The 17,642-nt window shown below is 46.0% G+C and overlaps 1 protein-coding gene across 1 annotated transcript in view; it reads right to left on the reverse strand.

The window, feature by feature from the left end:
* Positions 1-434: 434 nt before the first annotated feature.
* The window catches only part of TIMM44 (translocase of inner mitochondrial membrane 44), a 116,360-nt gene continuing 99,152 nt past the window's right edge, over positions 435-17,642 (reverse strand). The window contains exons 9-11 of the mRNA XM_075852569.1: positions 16,403-16,492; positions 11,714-11,824; positions 435-1,073 (exon numbers count right to left, since the gene is read on the reverse strand). Coding sequence (XP_075708684.1) covers positions 954-1,073; positions 11,714-11,824; positions 16,403-16,492 — 321 coding nt within the window. The 3' untranslated portion in view covers positions 435-953. The remainder of the gene's footprint in view (positions 1,074-11,713; positions 11,825-16,402; positions 16,493-17,642) is intronic.

Raw genomic sequence — 17,642 nt, forward strand, 5'->3', positions numbered from 1 at the left:
TGTAATCAGCCCTATCCATGACAACAATATTGCCCCCCTTGTCAGATAGCTTAATAATAATAATAGATTCGTTCTTATTGAGTTCAACCAGCGGAGCCTGCTCCATCTTATTGAGATTACCAAGAATTTTGGATTTGTTGTATTTTAAATTACGCAAGTCTGCACTGACCATTTTGACAAAGATGTCTATGTGGCCGTACTGAGAAAACGGTTGTGTCATATGTGACTTATTGTTCTACTCAGGGTTTACTTCTGCCAAAATAAAGTTATTACGCCCTATAATGTTTTTTCAAGACTTTACCTGTAGGTTTACTATAGTGTATGAACCATATTGTTTAAATTGATCAAAACTGCTAACAACTTTAGTGCTTAGAAATGCATGGGTATAATTTCAGTATCTTCAGTCACCATGCCACAATGTTGATAGATTATATTATAGGTAACATTTACTGAACCTTGAGCATTTACATTTTTTAACAGAAAATGTAATACTTGCTTTGAATATGCTTAAACTAAAATGCATAAAATATCAAAGAGATAAATATTGTGCCATCCATTATTTTTCAGTTTTCATTTGGTAGAACAGGAGAAATTATTTTATATAAAGGCAAACATGAAAGAAGTCACTGATTCAGAACAAAAAAAAGCAGTTTTTAAATCACTATTTAAAATTAGTTTCAGGAGACATCCATAATACATCACATTAATAATATTTTTGAGAGAAATGTGGAGTTCACTCTTCATGAGCAAATCTTAAATAAGGTGATCAAAGTCAGGCATTTCCTGGCAGTTGGATCTAACCAATATGGTAGTAAATTTGACTCTCACTTAAGGAGAGAATGTTATAATATTTCAGTGTTCTTTTCAGAATACAACTCAACTCTGAGTTTCCTCTTCTCCGAGACTGCTTTAACAGGGCAAATATATTTCAGTTCAGAAAAACCTCTGTGTTATCAAAGTATCTGTTCAGAAGCAGATGAGGAAATATCTAAAAGCCTCCAGGCTGCATAAGGGTTAAGTTCATCTTGATCTCGACAAAGAGCCCACACATAGAGCATACGTAAAACTTTATCCTAGAGGGGAGAGAAAAAACAAGATTAATCATGTTAAATGGCCAGTAAACTAACCCCCTGCCACCGCAACTGGTTTTAATTTTAGTTTTTTCCTCCCCTCCTTCTAAAAGACATAACTTTGTTATTTTTACGTTAGCATAGCCGTATGAGGGCTTGTTTATTACGGAATAAGTTGTCGTTTTTAATGGCACCATGTAATAAACCATATAATGTACTGGAAAACAGAAAAAAAACAAAAAACACCCACCAAGCGTAAGCCCGCTGCATACTCCCCCTTACCGTCTATGACTTAGAGTTACGTCCCATGTTGGGAAGAAGTAACTTTCTTCCAATGTTTACTTATTTCTTATTAACCCCTTCAGGACGCAGCCTGTTTTAGCCTTGTGGGACAGCCGATTTTTTTCAAATCTGACTTGTCACTTTATGTTGTAATAACTTGGGAATGCTTTTACCTATCCAACTGATTTTGAGATTGCTTTCTCATGACATATTGTACTTTGTTAGTGGAAAAATTTGGTCGATACATTCAATATTTATTAGTGAAAAACATAAAAATTTTGAGAAAATTAGCAAAAATTAGCATTTTTCTAAATGTAAATGGATCTGCTTGTAAAACAGATAGTAATACCACACAAAATAGTCACTAGTTCAAATTTCCCATGTCTACTTTGTTTGCATCGTTTTTTAGAAGGTTTAGAACTTTAGCAACAATTTCTTTTTTTTTTATCAATTCTTTATTTATAGAAAGAACATTTTTACAATATTTTGTAAATCAAAGGAGATAAAAACATTTTAGACAAGCTCTGCAAGTCATTTCAGCAAATAACATGCACATACACAATGTACACAAGCTGGAAGAACCGAATACAGTAATATGAAGTACAAAGTAAACATAACAAAAATTTAACAACTATGTACAAGGGGGAAGATGAGAACTGTGCTCATTAAAGACCATGTATAATATGTAACTGAGTCACAATGGCAAAGAATCGGAGAGGGTAATCAAAAGGCATGTATTCACTGTGTTAGGCCTCATGCACACGACCGTAAAAACTCCCGTTATTACGGGTCGTAATTACGACCCGTAATAACGAGCTCATAGACTTCTATTGGCGACGGGTGCCTTCCCGTTTTCTCACGGGAAGGTGCCTGTGCCGTTGAAAAAGATAGAACATGTCCTATTTCAGGCCATAATAACGGCATGGACAGTCCATAGAAGTCTATGGAGCTCTCGTAATGACGGGTGGCTACATGTGTGCACCCGTCATTACGGCAGCGTTGCTAAGCGACGTCAGTAAATAGTCACTGTCCAGGGAGCTGAAAGAGTTAACTGATCGGCAGTAACTCTTTCAGCACCCTGGACAGTGACTACCGATCAGAATAAACCTGTAAAAAATAAAAATAAAAGACGTTCATACTTACCGAGAACTTCCTGCTTCCTCCAGTCCGGTCTCGCGCCCGTTGCCTTGGTGACGCGTCCCTCTCGTCATCCGGCCCGACGTCCTGGATGACGTTTCAGGCCATGTGACCGCTGCAGCCAATCACAGGCCAATCACAGGCTGCAGCGGTCACATGGACTGCCGCGTCATCCAGGGATGTCGGGCTGGATGTGAAGAGAGGGACGCGTCACCAAGACAACGGCCGGGTAAGTATGAATTTCTTTAACTTTTATTACAGAAAGGGCTGTCCCTTCTCTCTATCCTGCACTGATAGAGAGAAGGGGCTGCCGATTAGTGCAGTGCTATTTTGCCGCCAAAAACGTGCCTGTAAATACGGGTGGAATACGGGTGACACCGGACCCATATTTACGGGCACGGGTTCGTAAATAATGGTGCAAAACGGGTCGAATACGTGTGACACTGGACCCGTATTTACGCCAGTATTTACGGGTGCGAAAAAATACGGTCGTGTGCATGAGGCCTTAGATTGTTAAAGTGTTTCGTTCATAAAAGTTTAAAGTTTATTACAGCCTAAAGGAACTATTAAAATACGGATTCTTTATTAATTATTAAATTGTAAAAACTGGCTCTTAAGCCCAATATACCCTAAGTACAGGCACAAGCAAGCAGAGATATGATTAGGACGTACATCCACCCACAGATCATGCACTCTCCTTATAACATATGCTCTCCCTGAAGCCCTTGCCACAAGTGGTATAATCAAACGCGTTTCAGTATCCCCTAGTTCATGGGGTACGTCATCAGGGATTATGTTTCATTGATTATATGGCCGGTTGGCACGGTTTCGTGCTTTTAAAGTCTCCCAGCGTGGGCACGGCTCTAATACACTGGCCAGTGCACACGCTGGGAGACTTTAAAAGCACGAAACAGTGGCAACCGGCTATAATATCAATGAAACATAATCCCTGATGACGTACCCCATGAACTAGGGGATACTGAAACGCGTTGGAGTATACCACTTGTGGCAAGGGCTTCAGAGAGAGCATATATTATAAGGAGAGTGCATGATCTGTGGGTGGATGTACGTCCTAACACCTACTGACGCCTCTCATATATCTGACCGCTTGCTTGTGCCTGTACTTAGGGGTATAGATCATCTGAGGTAAAACCTATTTTGAACAAAAATTTCGGGGTCCTATACCACCGGGTGACGGTTTTAAAGGAATTTTCTTGTACTCTCACACACCTAGTGAAGCCATGAGAACCCCTGAGGATCCGAGATAAGTCGAGTTCATCGATAATCATCTCCAATTCCTCTTCCCACACCAGAATGAAGTTAGGATTTTTGTCTGTCGGGGCTTTACGAATCATGATGTCTGAATGGATCTTGGACAGTAATTTTTTAGGGGGCGAAGGGAAGCGGGTGAGAACATCTAGCCAGGAAGCCACAGGGAGAACAGGGAAGCTATTCTTGAAAGTTTTACAGGAATGGCGAAAACCCAGCAAGTGCAGGGAGTTATTGTGGCATGGTGGTAAAATGGAGGAGATATCAGCGGAAATCAGGTTATCAAAGACTTCTGAATTGGATGTTCCCTAATGACTCCCAGAAGCCCTCTAGTGGGGGTAGACCACTCAATATAATAGGAACCATGCGCAAGGGGGGGGGGGGGAGGGGAAAACTGTGTGGGAGGGTCAGAAGAGGTAAAATAGGAACAAAAGGCTATTATAGTTCCTCTAGAGAGTGGGCTGATGTTTTTGAGGACAGGAAGGTGTGGGAACAATTCCCACAATAACGGGGAGTAAAAGTTACCTAATAAATGTCGTTCGAGATCAATATGAGTAGGATTTTAATTTTCTCTGCACAAGGAAACCCATCTACTTAAGTGTACCACCTGGTGGTAATCGTACGGGTTCGGCACACCAGCCCCACCCTGGTGATGTTGCAGAGACAGTAAACTATATGAGAGTCTAGGATATTTTTTGGACCATAAGAAACGTGTAAACACTCTCCTTAATTTAATAAATAAGGACAAGGGTAGGAAAATGGGTACCGTCTGGATTAAGTATAAGAATTTGGGGAGCATGTAGGTTAAGAAAGTTTTTCCTGCCTAGCCAGGCCACAAAGGGTAGGTTTAGGCAGTCTAAGTGAGTTTGAATATGTTGGAATAACGAGCTAAAATGGAGTATATAAGAGTGCAGGATCTCTAGGTAAGAGGATACCGCCAAGGTGTTTAATCGCAGTGTCTGGCCATCTAAAGGGCGAGTTGTTTTTTTTATAGGATCCACAACTGTAGGGGGAGCCGAAACGTTTAAAATGTCAGATTTAGTCAAATTAAATTTGAAATTAGACGCTAAGCCAAAGGTTTCAAAGATTCGAAGGATCTCCGAGATAGCGGGTCCGGGGTTACTGATGATGAGCAATAAATCATCTGCAAAGGCAGCAGTCTTGTGTGTAAAATTTCCCACCCTTATACCCGCAATCTCATCTGACCCCCGGATCCTCTGGATGAGAGTTTCCATTATTAGTACCAAAAGGGAAGGGGATAAGGGACACCGCTGCCTGGTGCCATTTAGTATTTGGAAAGTAGATGAAAGAGTGGCGTTAAGTTTCAGTCTAGCCCTAGGGGAAGAGTTTAATGAGAAAATGGCCTGAATAAACGCTGGAGGGAAACCAAATTATTACAGTACCGCATGTATTCCCAGTTGACGTGGTAGAAAGCTTTCTCTGCGTCGGTACTAAAGAATACCAAAGGGACGTGTGATTTTCTTTCATAATGTACGAGATTTATTAGGCGGGTAGTGTTGTTATGTTTGCCTTCCCGTCCCGGAAAGGAACCCAGCTTGCTCCGGACCAATCAGATTGTGCAACAGGGGTTTGATCCTATTTGCGAGTAGCTTAGCCCAGTTTCAGGTCTACATTCAGTTGTGAATTCAGGTCGATAGCTACCACACTCAGCCTCATCTTTTCCCTCTTTGGGGATAAGGGTAATACGGGCTTTGAGGGCTTGAGGTAATAAATGGGAACCCTGGAGTAAACCGTTGCAAACAGCAAGAAATTTGGGGAGGAGACCCTGAAATCTTTTAAGGTAAGAGATAGGAAGGCCATAGGTCCTGGGCTTTTACCATTGGGCACTGAATTCAACGTGAGGGTCAGTTCCTGTAGAGTAAACGGGGCTAGTAAAGCAGTTATATCCGCTTCGGAAAGAGAAGGCAGACTCACAAAGAGTTCAAGAAATTTTCGATGTGAGCGGATGTGTGTGTGTGTGTCTACCAGTAAATTATATAGGGAGGTGTAAACGGACAGAAATTTGCGGGTGATATCGCCAATATCTGAGACTGTAGAACCTGTGTTAGTTTTAATTTTAGATATATGGGCCAAACCCACCCGTTTATCAACCAGGGAGGACATAACTTTAAATCCCTTATCACCGTGTTGATAAAGTTTGGCTGATCTGACGTTAAGAAAGTCCCTAAGCTGGCGTCGTAATTCACAGAGGTTGTCTTTCAGTGGGATCGCTAAGGATCTCTTACCTATAGTTTCCAAAGAAGAAATTTGGGCTAGTAAGTATTCAGTCTTAACGGTCTCAGTTTTTTCTAGAGCCTAAGGCAATGAACTCACCCCGAATAAAGGCCTTATGTATTTCCCACACTAGATGAGTGGAAACGCCCGGGGTCTTGTTCCTTTCAAAAAAGTCAGATAAGGCTTCCTCTAATCGAGCAACCTCCCTAGCGTCGTCCAGAAGTGTCTCGTTAAGTTTCCATGACCAGCTTCGAGGAAGGGAAGTAATAGCAAGTCGTATGTGAATAGGTGCATGGTCGGACAGTGTGATATGTCCAATCTGTGTGGAATGCACTAACAGGTGGTGAGGTTCAGATATGAAAAGGTCATCTAACCTATGGTAGGTGTTATGTACGGCTGAATGGAATGTGTAGTCCCTATCACTTGGGTGCTGGAGGCGCTATGCGTCCACTAGTTTGGCCAAGTGTAGTTTAGCAATCAACCTCTTAAGAGAAGAAAAGGTTTGAGCGGATCTTGTGGTCGAGGAATCAACCAGGGGTGGATTGCTAGGTGTAGCTCTCCGCCCACAACAATCATGGCCTCTGCAAAAAGTAGAAGACTATCACCTCCAGCAGCCAATTAACCTGATTCACATTCAGTGCGTACAAATTAGCTAGTATAACCATAGTCCCTTTAATAAAAAGAAAACGGCCCTCAAAGTCTGATTGAGTCAGAGTGGGAGAGAAGGGAAGGGACCTCTTAATAGCAATGCTAGTGCCTTTGGAAGCAGAGGAAGGGTGTGTGCTGTGGAACCACTGCGAATAATAGTGACGGGACAGCTGGTATTTTGGGATTTAAAATGAGTCTCTTGCAGTAGAAGTATATCAGATCCCGATTTTTTTAAAAGGGAAAGTATATGGCTACGCTTCCTTCACCCAACCATGAAAGACTGAGGAGAATGACCACAGTAAACCTACGACGAACAAGGGACAGGTACACAAACAAGTAATGGGAACAATAACTGGACACTACAGGTCCGCAATCACCCAGTCAAGAGATCTGGGTCTGTGTGTAACCATATGGGGAAGGGGGGGGGGGGGGAGGTGTAAAACAGAAGTACAGGTGTTGCAAAGGGAGAGGTATTGTCTAAAACAGTCATAATGGATGGTGTTTCAGGGGTAGGGCAGTAACCCAGGATCCAATATAAATGCAGAGATACTTAAACATTGTTCAGAAATACAAGAAAAGAAACAAAACAGTATGCATGAAGTTTAACATTGCAAAACAAATATCACATGTCCCAGGTGAAACCTGCAGACAAAGGGTTAGTGACAGCATATAATGACAAACAAATTATATCTCACAAATGAGGTGGTGTCCATGTTGATCTTCTGAGGTGTACGTTTCAAGGACCTCCAGCGTGACTTGCTTGATTTGCCCGATTTGTTCTGGCCCACAACTTCCCAGGGAGTGGGTGGTTGTAGAGCGGGAAGAGAAGCTAGGTCCTGAACTCCCGCCCAGTCAGGTATGGATAAATCCAGTAGGATGAGGGCTGCCAGGGCATCAGGGAGGACTCTGTGATGACAGATGAGAAATAGTCTGCTAGAAGCCACAAACGTGATTCCAAACGGGAAAAGTCATCTGTATAAGATACGTTGGCGACGAAGTTATTCGGTCAGGGGTTTCAAAATCCTCCTTTTTGTTAGCGTAACAGTGGAGAGATCTTGAAAAATAGCAATGGGAGAGTCCTCAAAACTAAGAGGGTGCGTATCCCTTGATTTCCGTAGAATGGCATCCCGAACTTGAGAGCTAAAGAGCCTACAGATAACATCTCGAGGAGCTTCGGTAGTTTTTGCTCTGAGAGCTCTGTGGGCCCTTTCAATCGAAATTTCCTCCAGGAAGTTGTCACCCAGGATGGAAATAAACAGTTGTTTAACCGTAGAAGTCAAGGCTTCCGACTCTATGGACTCCGGCAAGCCTTTTATGCGCAGATTATTCCATCTTCCTCTATAAGATCCATCAATGAGTTGAGATGGGTTTGGCAAGCTTGGAAAGAGGTAGTAGAGGCCGCAGTATAGGCAACGACCTGCGAATGAGAGGACTCCAAGGTCTCCACCCTAGAGCCAATCTGTTTAACCTCCTGTTTGATATCATGGGATCTAGGGCTTTGATCAGGGCCCTGTTGATGAATGATCTGGATATGGTCAAGGAGGACTGCTGGTCATCGTCGTCGCTGCCCGAGTCCTGTTGTGAACTTGCAGGAAGTTTGGTCGGGCCCATTGCGAATGCCTCTGTGGAAACTTTAACCAAGTCTGAAGCAGAGTTTTTTTTAAGAAGGTATCAAGGTTACTGTGTCCGGTAGAGGCAGTGGTTTCTCTAGGTTTGCTGGGACCGATTTTGACCATCGTAGATGTTTCTTTCACTTAGAGGATCATGAGGCTGCCCTACAAAGGTCTCGGATGAAGGCATATTCAAGCCCTCAGGGTGGACGTAGATGAAGAAGTGTGATAGAAAGACTGTGGCTATCCAAGTCCCGAATAGAGGTGAGGTTGAACAGTCTAGAAGACACAGCAGTATGGCAAATTAGGGCCGGGCCCCTTGTAGGCCCGGAGGACAAGTGAGGAAATTAAAGCTCAGCAGAGCAACTTCTAAGCCGCGTGCGCCTTTGTCCAGGTGGTGGAGGCAGGTGTGGTGGTGGGGGGGGGGGGGGCGGGGGGGTTGGGTTTGTACTAGGGTGGTGTTGCAGCAGGTACCACTGTGGGCTTTAGACCACGACAATTGCCTCAGAGAGGCTACTCACCAATCCCCAAGAATGTCCGCACGTGCAGGCAGAGAGGAGTCCAAGATGGCGGCCAAGACGGCAGCCGCGGCCCTGCACCAGCTATCCCAGCCGAACCACGTGGCCCGTGTGCCAAAGAGGAGCCCAGCTGCCGCAGTAGGTAGGGTGAGAGGCCCAGTAGTCAGTCCCTCCGTTTCCGAGGCTGCGGAAAGGATGCAAGTCGCCAGACGAGTCGCCCCTTGACTGCAGGTGAAAATCGAGGCCGCAGCTTCAGTCCCGCCGGTGGGCCTCAAACCCGGGTGGTTGCCGAAACGGCCGTACCCGGTCTCAAAATGTTCAGTGTGAAGTGAGGAGCACAATGCCGCTGGTGGTATTTCGGTACTGATGGCAGATGAGGTTGGATGGCGCTGGATGAGGCTCCCTTTAGCAGCAATTTCTCCCATTTTCAAGAAAATGTCAAAAGGCTATTTTTACAGGTACCAGTTTAGTTCTGGAGTAGTTTTGAGGGCTTTATATATTCACCCCATTTTAAAAACTGCACCCCTCAAAGTATTCAAAAAAGCATTTCAAAAGTTTAACCCTTTAGGTGTTTCACAGGAAATAAAGCAAAGTAGAGGGGAAATTTGCAAATTTCTTTTTTTTTTGCCTAAATTCATTTGTAATAAAAAAAATTATGTAACACAGAAGGTTTTACCAGAGAAACGCAATCAATATTTATTCGCCAGATTTTGCAGTTTTTAGAAATATCCCACATGTGGCCCTAGTGTCCTAACGGACCGAAACACCGGCCTCAGAAGCAAAGGAGCAACTACAGGATTTTGGAGCCTGCTTTTTTTTAGATTATATTTTAAGCACCATGCCAGGTTTGAAGAGGTCCTGTGGTGCCAAAACAGTGGAAACTCCCCAAAAGTAACCCCATTTTGGACATTACTGCCCTCAAGGAATTTGTCTAGTGGTATAGTTAGCATTTTGACCCCACAGGTATTTTGCTAGAAATTCGTAATATTTACAAGGAATAAAGAAGAAAATGCACCCCAACACTTGTAAATCATCTTCTCCCGATTACGGATATACACCATATGTACTAATAAACTGCTGTTTGGACCCACAGCAGGGCTCACTTGTTTAGAAAATAATTTATTTTCTCTGTCACCATATTCTGAGACCAATAACTTTTTTATTTTTCAGTCAAAAAAGCTGTGTAAGGTCTTGTTTTTTGCGGGATGGGTTGTAGTTTTTATTGGCACTATTTTGGGGTACATGCAACTTTTTGATAACTTTTTATTCTATATTTCGGGAGGGGTAGTGACCAAAAAATAGTAATTCTGGCATTGTTTTTCGTTTATTTTTTTCCGGTGTTCACCGTGCGGGAATAACTTTATAGTTTGGGTCGTTACGAATGCGGTGATACCAAATATGTGTACTGTTTTTTTAACATTTTCATTTTTTTCCTATAATAAAACACTTATTATAGGAAAAAAACCTAACTTTTATTTTTACACTTTGTTTTTTTTAGTTTTTACACTTTGTTTTTTACCTGCAGCACTGATCTCTGTTGGAAGACATTACATTACCTAGTAGTGTAATGTATTCTAACGGTCAGTGTGACGTCACAGTCACTCTGACAGTAAGTCTACGAGGACCAGCCAGAGGCTGGTTCTCATAGGCTTCCATACATGGAAAACCCGGAGGCCGTTGCCTGGCCTCCGGATGCCATCACAACCATCAGCAACCCCCACAATTGCATAGGGGCTGCCGATGTGCTACAAACCCCCTAAATGCGGTGATCGCAATCGATCGCCGCATTTAAAGGGTTAATGGATGAGCCGCTGTTCGGCAATAGTGGAATGTCAGCTGTCGTGGACAGCTGACCTCCCGGTTCCCGATGCACACTGTCACCGACACGGTCACAGACAGTGTGCATCGGGAACGACACATTGACTTCTTGTCACGCGAGATCACGATGTAAGTCCCACACAAACGTTACCGAAGTGTCAGGATTGTGAATAGACATCGCGTCCTGGCTTGAAGCAATATCTATTCACCCTCAAGACACTTCAGTAACGTTAATGTGTGAGTAAGTGAGAGCACATCATGATCTAGCAAGATCACTATGTGCCGAGTATGAATGGAGAGAAGTGTATGACGCCGATTGGTCAGCGTCATACATATCTCTTCACGACGCCCACTTGGTCAAAAGCTAAAAACCGCGCAGTTGGGCATTAAGAAAGTCATTAGCATAAATCTAAAACAGGTCATAACTCAAAATTGATCGTTTTTCGAAAAAAAAAACAAAACACTGCTGTAACCTACATTACAGCACCGATCACATTATGTAGAAGATAGGGCACTTATAATGTAGTGACAGAGCCTCTTTAAGGAGTTTTTTCATATATTATTTTGAGAGGTTCCTTTTAGGCCCCATGCACATGACCGTGCCCGTAATCACAGCCCATGATTGCGGGCACGGCCGGATGCTGACGGGCGCCGGCATTTTCGGGCCGTGCTCCTATCCAAAGTATAGGAAAACACGAAAAAACGGACATGCTCCATAATTCCCGGCACGGTTCTACGGCACGGATACCCATACGTAGCGCTACGGAAAGGTGTCCGCAACCAATAGAACCGAATGGGTCCGTAAAACCGTGGTACGGTCCGTGGTTTTACGGTCGTGTACATGGGGCCTTAAGGGTAAGTTAGCAAGTCATTTTGCTAGCTATAGGATCCTTCTGTTACTATAAGTGATCATTGGAAGATTACATGCTCTTGCACTCAATCGTTATAAACTAAGTATACTAAGCAACGATGGGCATTGCGGCATATATAGTCCACATCATGGAAGCTGAACTTGTAAATTAAGAGAATGCAAAGCTTTCGAAAAAATTTACAAACTAAGAAAGATAAGCTTCACTTTCATATGGTAAGAAGGATTATATACACATCTTTGTAAGTTTTTACTTGCCTGGTCTCCTTCAACAACCTCCCCTTTTTGATTTTTAATAACCATAACAAGCTGAGCCTGAAATGTTATGATAAGTACTGGACCTTGCTCCATCATCTTTCCCATTGCGAGCTAGGAAAAAAACAACAACACAATTAGCGCCTATTCCCATCACCGGTGCCCTTCAGTTGAGGGGTTCCGGAGGTTTCCGTCGGGTTAACCCCTCAACGGAAAGGTAAAATGAAACCTAAGCTTCAGTTTCCCTCACCATTGATATCAATGGTGACGGAAACCTAGCTAAAGTTTTCCGTCTGTCACCGTCGTGACATGGTTCCGTTGTTCTTGACGGAACCAATAGCGCAGTCGACTGCGCTATTGAATCCGTCAAAATGACGGAACCATGTCACAATGGTGACAGACAAAAAACATTAGCTAGGTTACCGTTACCATTGAGTTCAACCGTGAGGGAAACGGAAGCTGAGGTTTCCGTTAGCCTTTCCGCTGAGGGGCTAACCCGATGGAAACCTCAGACTAAACCCCTAAGCGGAAAGCGATGGTGATGTGAACACAGCCTTAGAAATAATGACGCCTCCAACACAATTACAATACTATCTCTTTCAAATAATGTATACTGGTAATGCCTAAAAGTGAATTTTGTAATTATATTGTTCTCAGGTGATAGGACTTAAAATAGAAATGTTTACAAATGAGAAGAATGAAATATAAATGAAATATAAGCGCTAACTGTATTCAAAAAGACATTCTGAAAGAGTTACTAGTTACTTATAACGACTTGTAACTTGGTTGTAAGGTTGAATAAATTTAAATATAAAAAGGGAATGTAGTGGGGCCATCTACGAAGGCTGCAAAGACCAAATGAACTATAGTTTAGTGCAGGGGTCTCAAACTCGACCGGGTAAGTGGGCCACATATAGAAAAAATGTGACGTGGTCGGGCCGCATGAATTTCAAATTTGATACAATACAAAATTATTGTTAATCAATTTGTTATTTGAACTACTATAACACTATATTACTATAATAATACCGCTAGGTTTAAAATTTGAGAGATTTCTCCACGTGCTTATTTCAACAATCCAGCTTTCCAGTTTAAGTGTCACTAAATGTAGTCCGGCGGCTCAGTTAGCAGCGTTTGGCAGACACACATGTCAAGATCGGGCAGCCCCTTTTTAGATAGTGCCGCAGTGCCCTGTGTAGATGCTGCCACAGCAGTGCCCTCTGTAGATGCTGCCACAGTACTGCCCCCTGTAGATGCTGCCACAGCACTGCCCCCTGTAGATGCCGCCACAGCAGTGCCCCCTGTAGATGCCGCCACAGCAGTGCCCCCTGTAGATGCCGCCATAGCAGTGCCCCCTGTAGATGCCGCCACAGCAGTGCCCCTCTGTAGATGCCGCCACAGCAGTGCCCCCTGTAGATGCCGCCACAGCAGTGCCCCCTGTAGATGCCGCCACAGCAGTGCCCCCTGTAGATGCCGCCACAGCAGTGCCCCCTGTAGATGCCGCCACAGCAGTGCCCCCTGTAGATGCCGCCACAGCAGTGCCCCCTGTAGATGCCGCCACAGCAGTGCCCCCTGTAGATGCCGCCACAGCAGTGCCCCCTGTAGATGCTGCCACAGCAGTGCCTCCTGACATCACTGGGACTCCAGCTGTGCTCCTGACATCACTGGGACTCCTGCTCTGGGGAAGCCCATGACATCATTGTCGATGTATGGACAGCGATGTCAGAGGCTTCCCCAGAGTCCCGGAGAAGAGCCGATAATAACGCTCTGCCCGGGACTCCGCTCTGGGGAAGACCCTGACACACTGTCCATATATGGGCAGCGATGTCAGGGAATTCCGCAGCATCCCGGAGCAGGGCCTGTACTAGCGCTCTGCCCGGGACTCCGCTCTAGGGAAGACCCTGACACACTGTCCATATATGGGCAGCGATGTCAGGGAATTTCGCAGCGTCCCGGAGCAGAGCCGATACTAGCGCTCTGCCCGGGACTCCGCTCTGAGGAAGACCCTGACACACTGTCCATATATGGGCAGCGATGTCAGGGAATTCCGCAGAGCCGATACTAGCGCTCTGCCCGGGACTCCGCTCTGGGGAAGACCCTGACACACTGTCCATATATGGGCAGCGATGTCAGGGAATTTCGCAGCGTACCTGAGCAGAGCCGATACTAGCGCTCTGCCCGGGACTCCGCTCTGAGGAAGACCCTGACACACTGTCCATATGTTGACAGCGATGTCAGGGAATTCCACAGAGTCCCGGAGCAGAGCCTGTACTAGCGCTCTGCCCGGGACTCCGGCTCTGGGGAAGCCCCAGACATCGCTGTTCATATGTGGACAGCGATGTCAGGGAATTCCAGAGTCTCGGAGCAGAGCCGATACTAGCGGGCCGCAGATGTCAGCCCCGGGGGCCGCATGCGGCCCGCGTGCTTGAGACCCCTGGTTTAGTGGGTACTTTTGGAACTACTGTCCAAACAATGCAAATAAAATGTTGCCTGCATAGATCAAACCAATGTGTTATCAGAGAGAGGTCTGTATACACGATGTGCCAATATACATTTTCGAAAAATTAGAGAAGTGCCATGTTCAAATGCACAGCAGTGGTGCTATGCATCTAGTTTCCATTTATCAATAGGTAGATATTTAAAAAAAATAATTTCCATGACTAAAGATGATCTCTATGATGCAATAACAAGCTCCACAAGTAGGCTATGTCCCTAAAATGTTTTGCTGCTCATACACAGTGGTGGTATTTACCACCACGCAACCAACGTAATTGTGTCTTGAGGACGCAGATACAACTGATTACAATGATGGAGCAGGGAGCCGTGAGCTCCCTGCGCCACCATTTATTTAGTGACCCCTGACCTCGCACAAACCAGAGTGAGAGCCCACTATATCTTGTGCAAGAGCCGCCGCAGCGGTGCGGGGACCACCGAGGGGGGGGGCAAAACTGCCGTACGGGTACCACCGAGGGGGGGGGCAAGAGTGCCGTGCGGGGGCCACCGAGGGGGGGGGGGGCAAACTGCAGTGCGTGGGCCACCGTGGTGGGACGGACGGACTGCCGTGCGGGGGCCACCGAGGGGGGACGACTGCCGTGCTGGAGCCACCGGAGGGGGGCAAAGCTGCCGTGCCGGGGCCACCGGATGGGGACAAAGCTGCCATGCCGGGGCCACCAAGGGGGCAGCGCTACCTTGCGGCGGCCATCAAGGGGGCAGCGCTACCTTGCGGGGGCCATCAAGGGGGCAGCGCTACCTTGCGGGGGCCATCAAGGGGGCAGCGCTACCTTGCGGGGGCCATCAAGGTGGCAGCGCTACCTTGCGGGGGCCATCAAGGGGGCAGCGCTACCTTGCGGGGGCCACCAAGGGGGCAGAGCTACCTTGCGGGGGCCACCAAGGGGGCAGCGCTACCTTGCGGGGGCCAACAAAGGGGCAACGCTACCTTGCGGGGGACACCAAGGGGGCAACGCTACCTTGCGGGGGCAACGCTAGCTTGCGGGGGACACCAAGGGGGCAACGCTAGCTTGCGGGGGACACCAAGGGGGCAACGCTAGCTTGCGGGGGCCACCAAACGGGCAACGCTACCTTGCGGGGGCCACCAAGGAGGCAACTCTACCTTGCGGAGGCGACCAAAGGGGCAACACTACCTTGCGGAGGCCACCAAAGGGGCAACAATAAGTTGCAGAGGCCAACCAAGGGCGCAACACTACCTTGCGAGGCCAACCAAATGGGCATCACTATCTTGCGGGGGCAATGAGTGGGCATCACTATCTTGTGGTGCCACAAAGGGGGCATCACTACCTTGTGGGGACCCACTAAGGGGCATTACTACCTTGTGGGGACCCACTAAGGGGGCATCACTACCTTGTGGGGACCCACTAAGGGGGCATCACTACCTTGTGGGGACCCACTAAGGGGGGATCACTACCTTGTGGGGACCCACTAAGGGGGCATCACTACCTTGTGGGGACCCACTAAGGGGGCATCACTACCTTGTGGGGACCCACTAAGGGGCATCACTACCTTGTGGGGACCCACTAAGGGGGCATCACTACCTTGTGGGGACCCACTAAGGGGGCATCACTACCTTGTGGGGACCCACTAAGGGGGCATCACTACCTTGTGGGGACCCACTAAGGGGGCATCACTACCTTGTGGGGACCCACTAAGGGGGCTTCACTACCTTGTGGGGACCCACTAAGGGGGCTTCACTACCTTGTGGGGACCCACTAAGGGGGCATCACTACCTTGTGGGGACCCACTAAGGGGGCATCACTACCTTGTGGGGACCCACTAAGGGGGCATCACTACCTTGTGGGGACACACTAAGGGGGCATCACTACCTTGTGGGGACACACTAAGGGGGCATCACTACCTTGTGGGGGCCCACTAAGGGGGCATCACTACCTTGTGGGGGCCCACTAAGGGGGCATCACTACCTTGTGGGGGCCCACTAAGGGGGCATCACTACCTTGTGGGGGCCCACTAAGGGGGCATCACTACTGTGTTAGGGGCACACAAGGTGGGTAAATATAGTATTTTGTTCTAAAGAAATAAAGGTCTTTGATTAGGGCCACCAGACATAACTTTGATTCTGGTCTTAGACATGGCAAATTCGCCCTTGCTAATACATGCAAAAATGCTGCATAGACTGGTACTCTACAGAAGTATACTGTACCTGAACTTTTACACACTTACATCAATATTGTCAATGTCCAGAACCTTCGAATGAAACCGAAGCCCCATTGTCTTTGCTTGCTGAATGGGATGAGCCAGCTGACTATATGTCTGCAAAAAAAAAAAAAAAGTTGTAACAAAAATTGTTCTTTGCAAACTCATTGATATGATGCTTCAATTATCAATAAATATTGCTTTAAAATTGTTGTACCACAAGTCTATGATAAAAAAGAAAAACTGTACAGGAAATCTTATTAATTTACTGAAAAGATTGGCAAGAAATCATTGGCACCCAAAGCCTTCTATTTCTAATGTTTTATTTTACTGCTGAGAAGTCAAAACCCTATGTACTCCCACTCTAATTATTAATATAATCAAATCTCACCTAATTGCTTAGTCGCTTGATGTAAACATATACCAAAGATTGTAGTCTGTTTTTCAGGAGTTTTCAGAGTTATTTAAAAAAATTGCCACAGTAGGAGGGATGCAAAAAAAAAAAAAAATCTATTGCTCACCTCTCGGATTCCAATCCCCCCCGCCCCTGTGTATTGACATAGCTGCAGTGATGATGTGCTTGTAAACCTACATGATCGCTGCAGCCAATCACTCGTCTCAGTGGGTATACAGCACAGGATTGCGGAGGCGAGTGCTTGGCTTCAGCGACCACATGGGTATAAGGGCACGTTGTCGCAGAAGATAGGTCAATAGACAGCAGAGGGGAGGAACAGAGCAGCGGCGCTGGAATGACAGGGGTTCTGTAAGGTAATTAATGGCTTTTTTTTTTGCACCCTTCCTACATACGACAACTTCTTAAATAACTCGTAAAACCCCTTTAAATGACCAAGACGTACATGTACATCATAGAGTTCCTTAACTATAACCTCCATGACATTGTACGTGTATGTCATGGTAATCGCGCTGGTACAGGAGCTATGCCCTTGCGATCAACAGTAGGAGCCCGGCGGTGATTGACAGCCGAGCACCAGCTGTAACGGCCAGGATCAAAGAAAATTTCTAATCCATCCGTTGATCCCTCAGATGCCACGGTCAATAGTGACCGTGCTATCTAAAGAGCTTGACACAGGGAGGGGGACTCGAATGATGCTGATAGGTTACCATGGCTAACCAAGGTCCCCAGGTTTGCCATAGGTATCTGCCTATTAGGTCATGCCAAAGAAATGGCCTAATAGTTGGCTTGTCAGTGATACATTGACAGGCAATAATGTTTTGAAATACTATGTTTATACTAAGAATAATAGGA

Source organism: Rhinoderma darwinii, chromosome 1 (assembly GCF_050947455.1).
Source record: "Rhinoderma darwinii isolate aRhiDar2 chromosome 1, aRhiDar2.hap1, whole genome shotgun sequence".
NCBI classification, from domain to species: domain Eukaryota; kingdom Metazoa; phylum Chordata; class Amphibia; order Anura; family Rhinodermatidae; genus Rhinoderma; species Rhinoderma darwinii.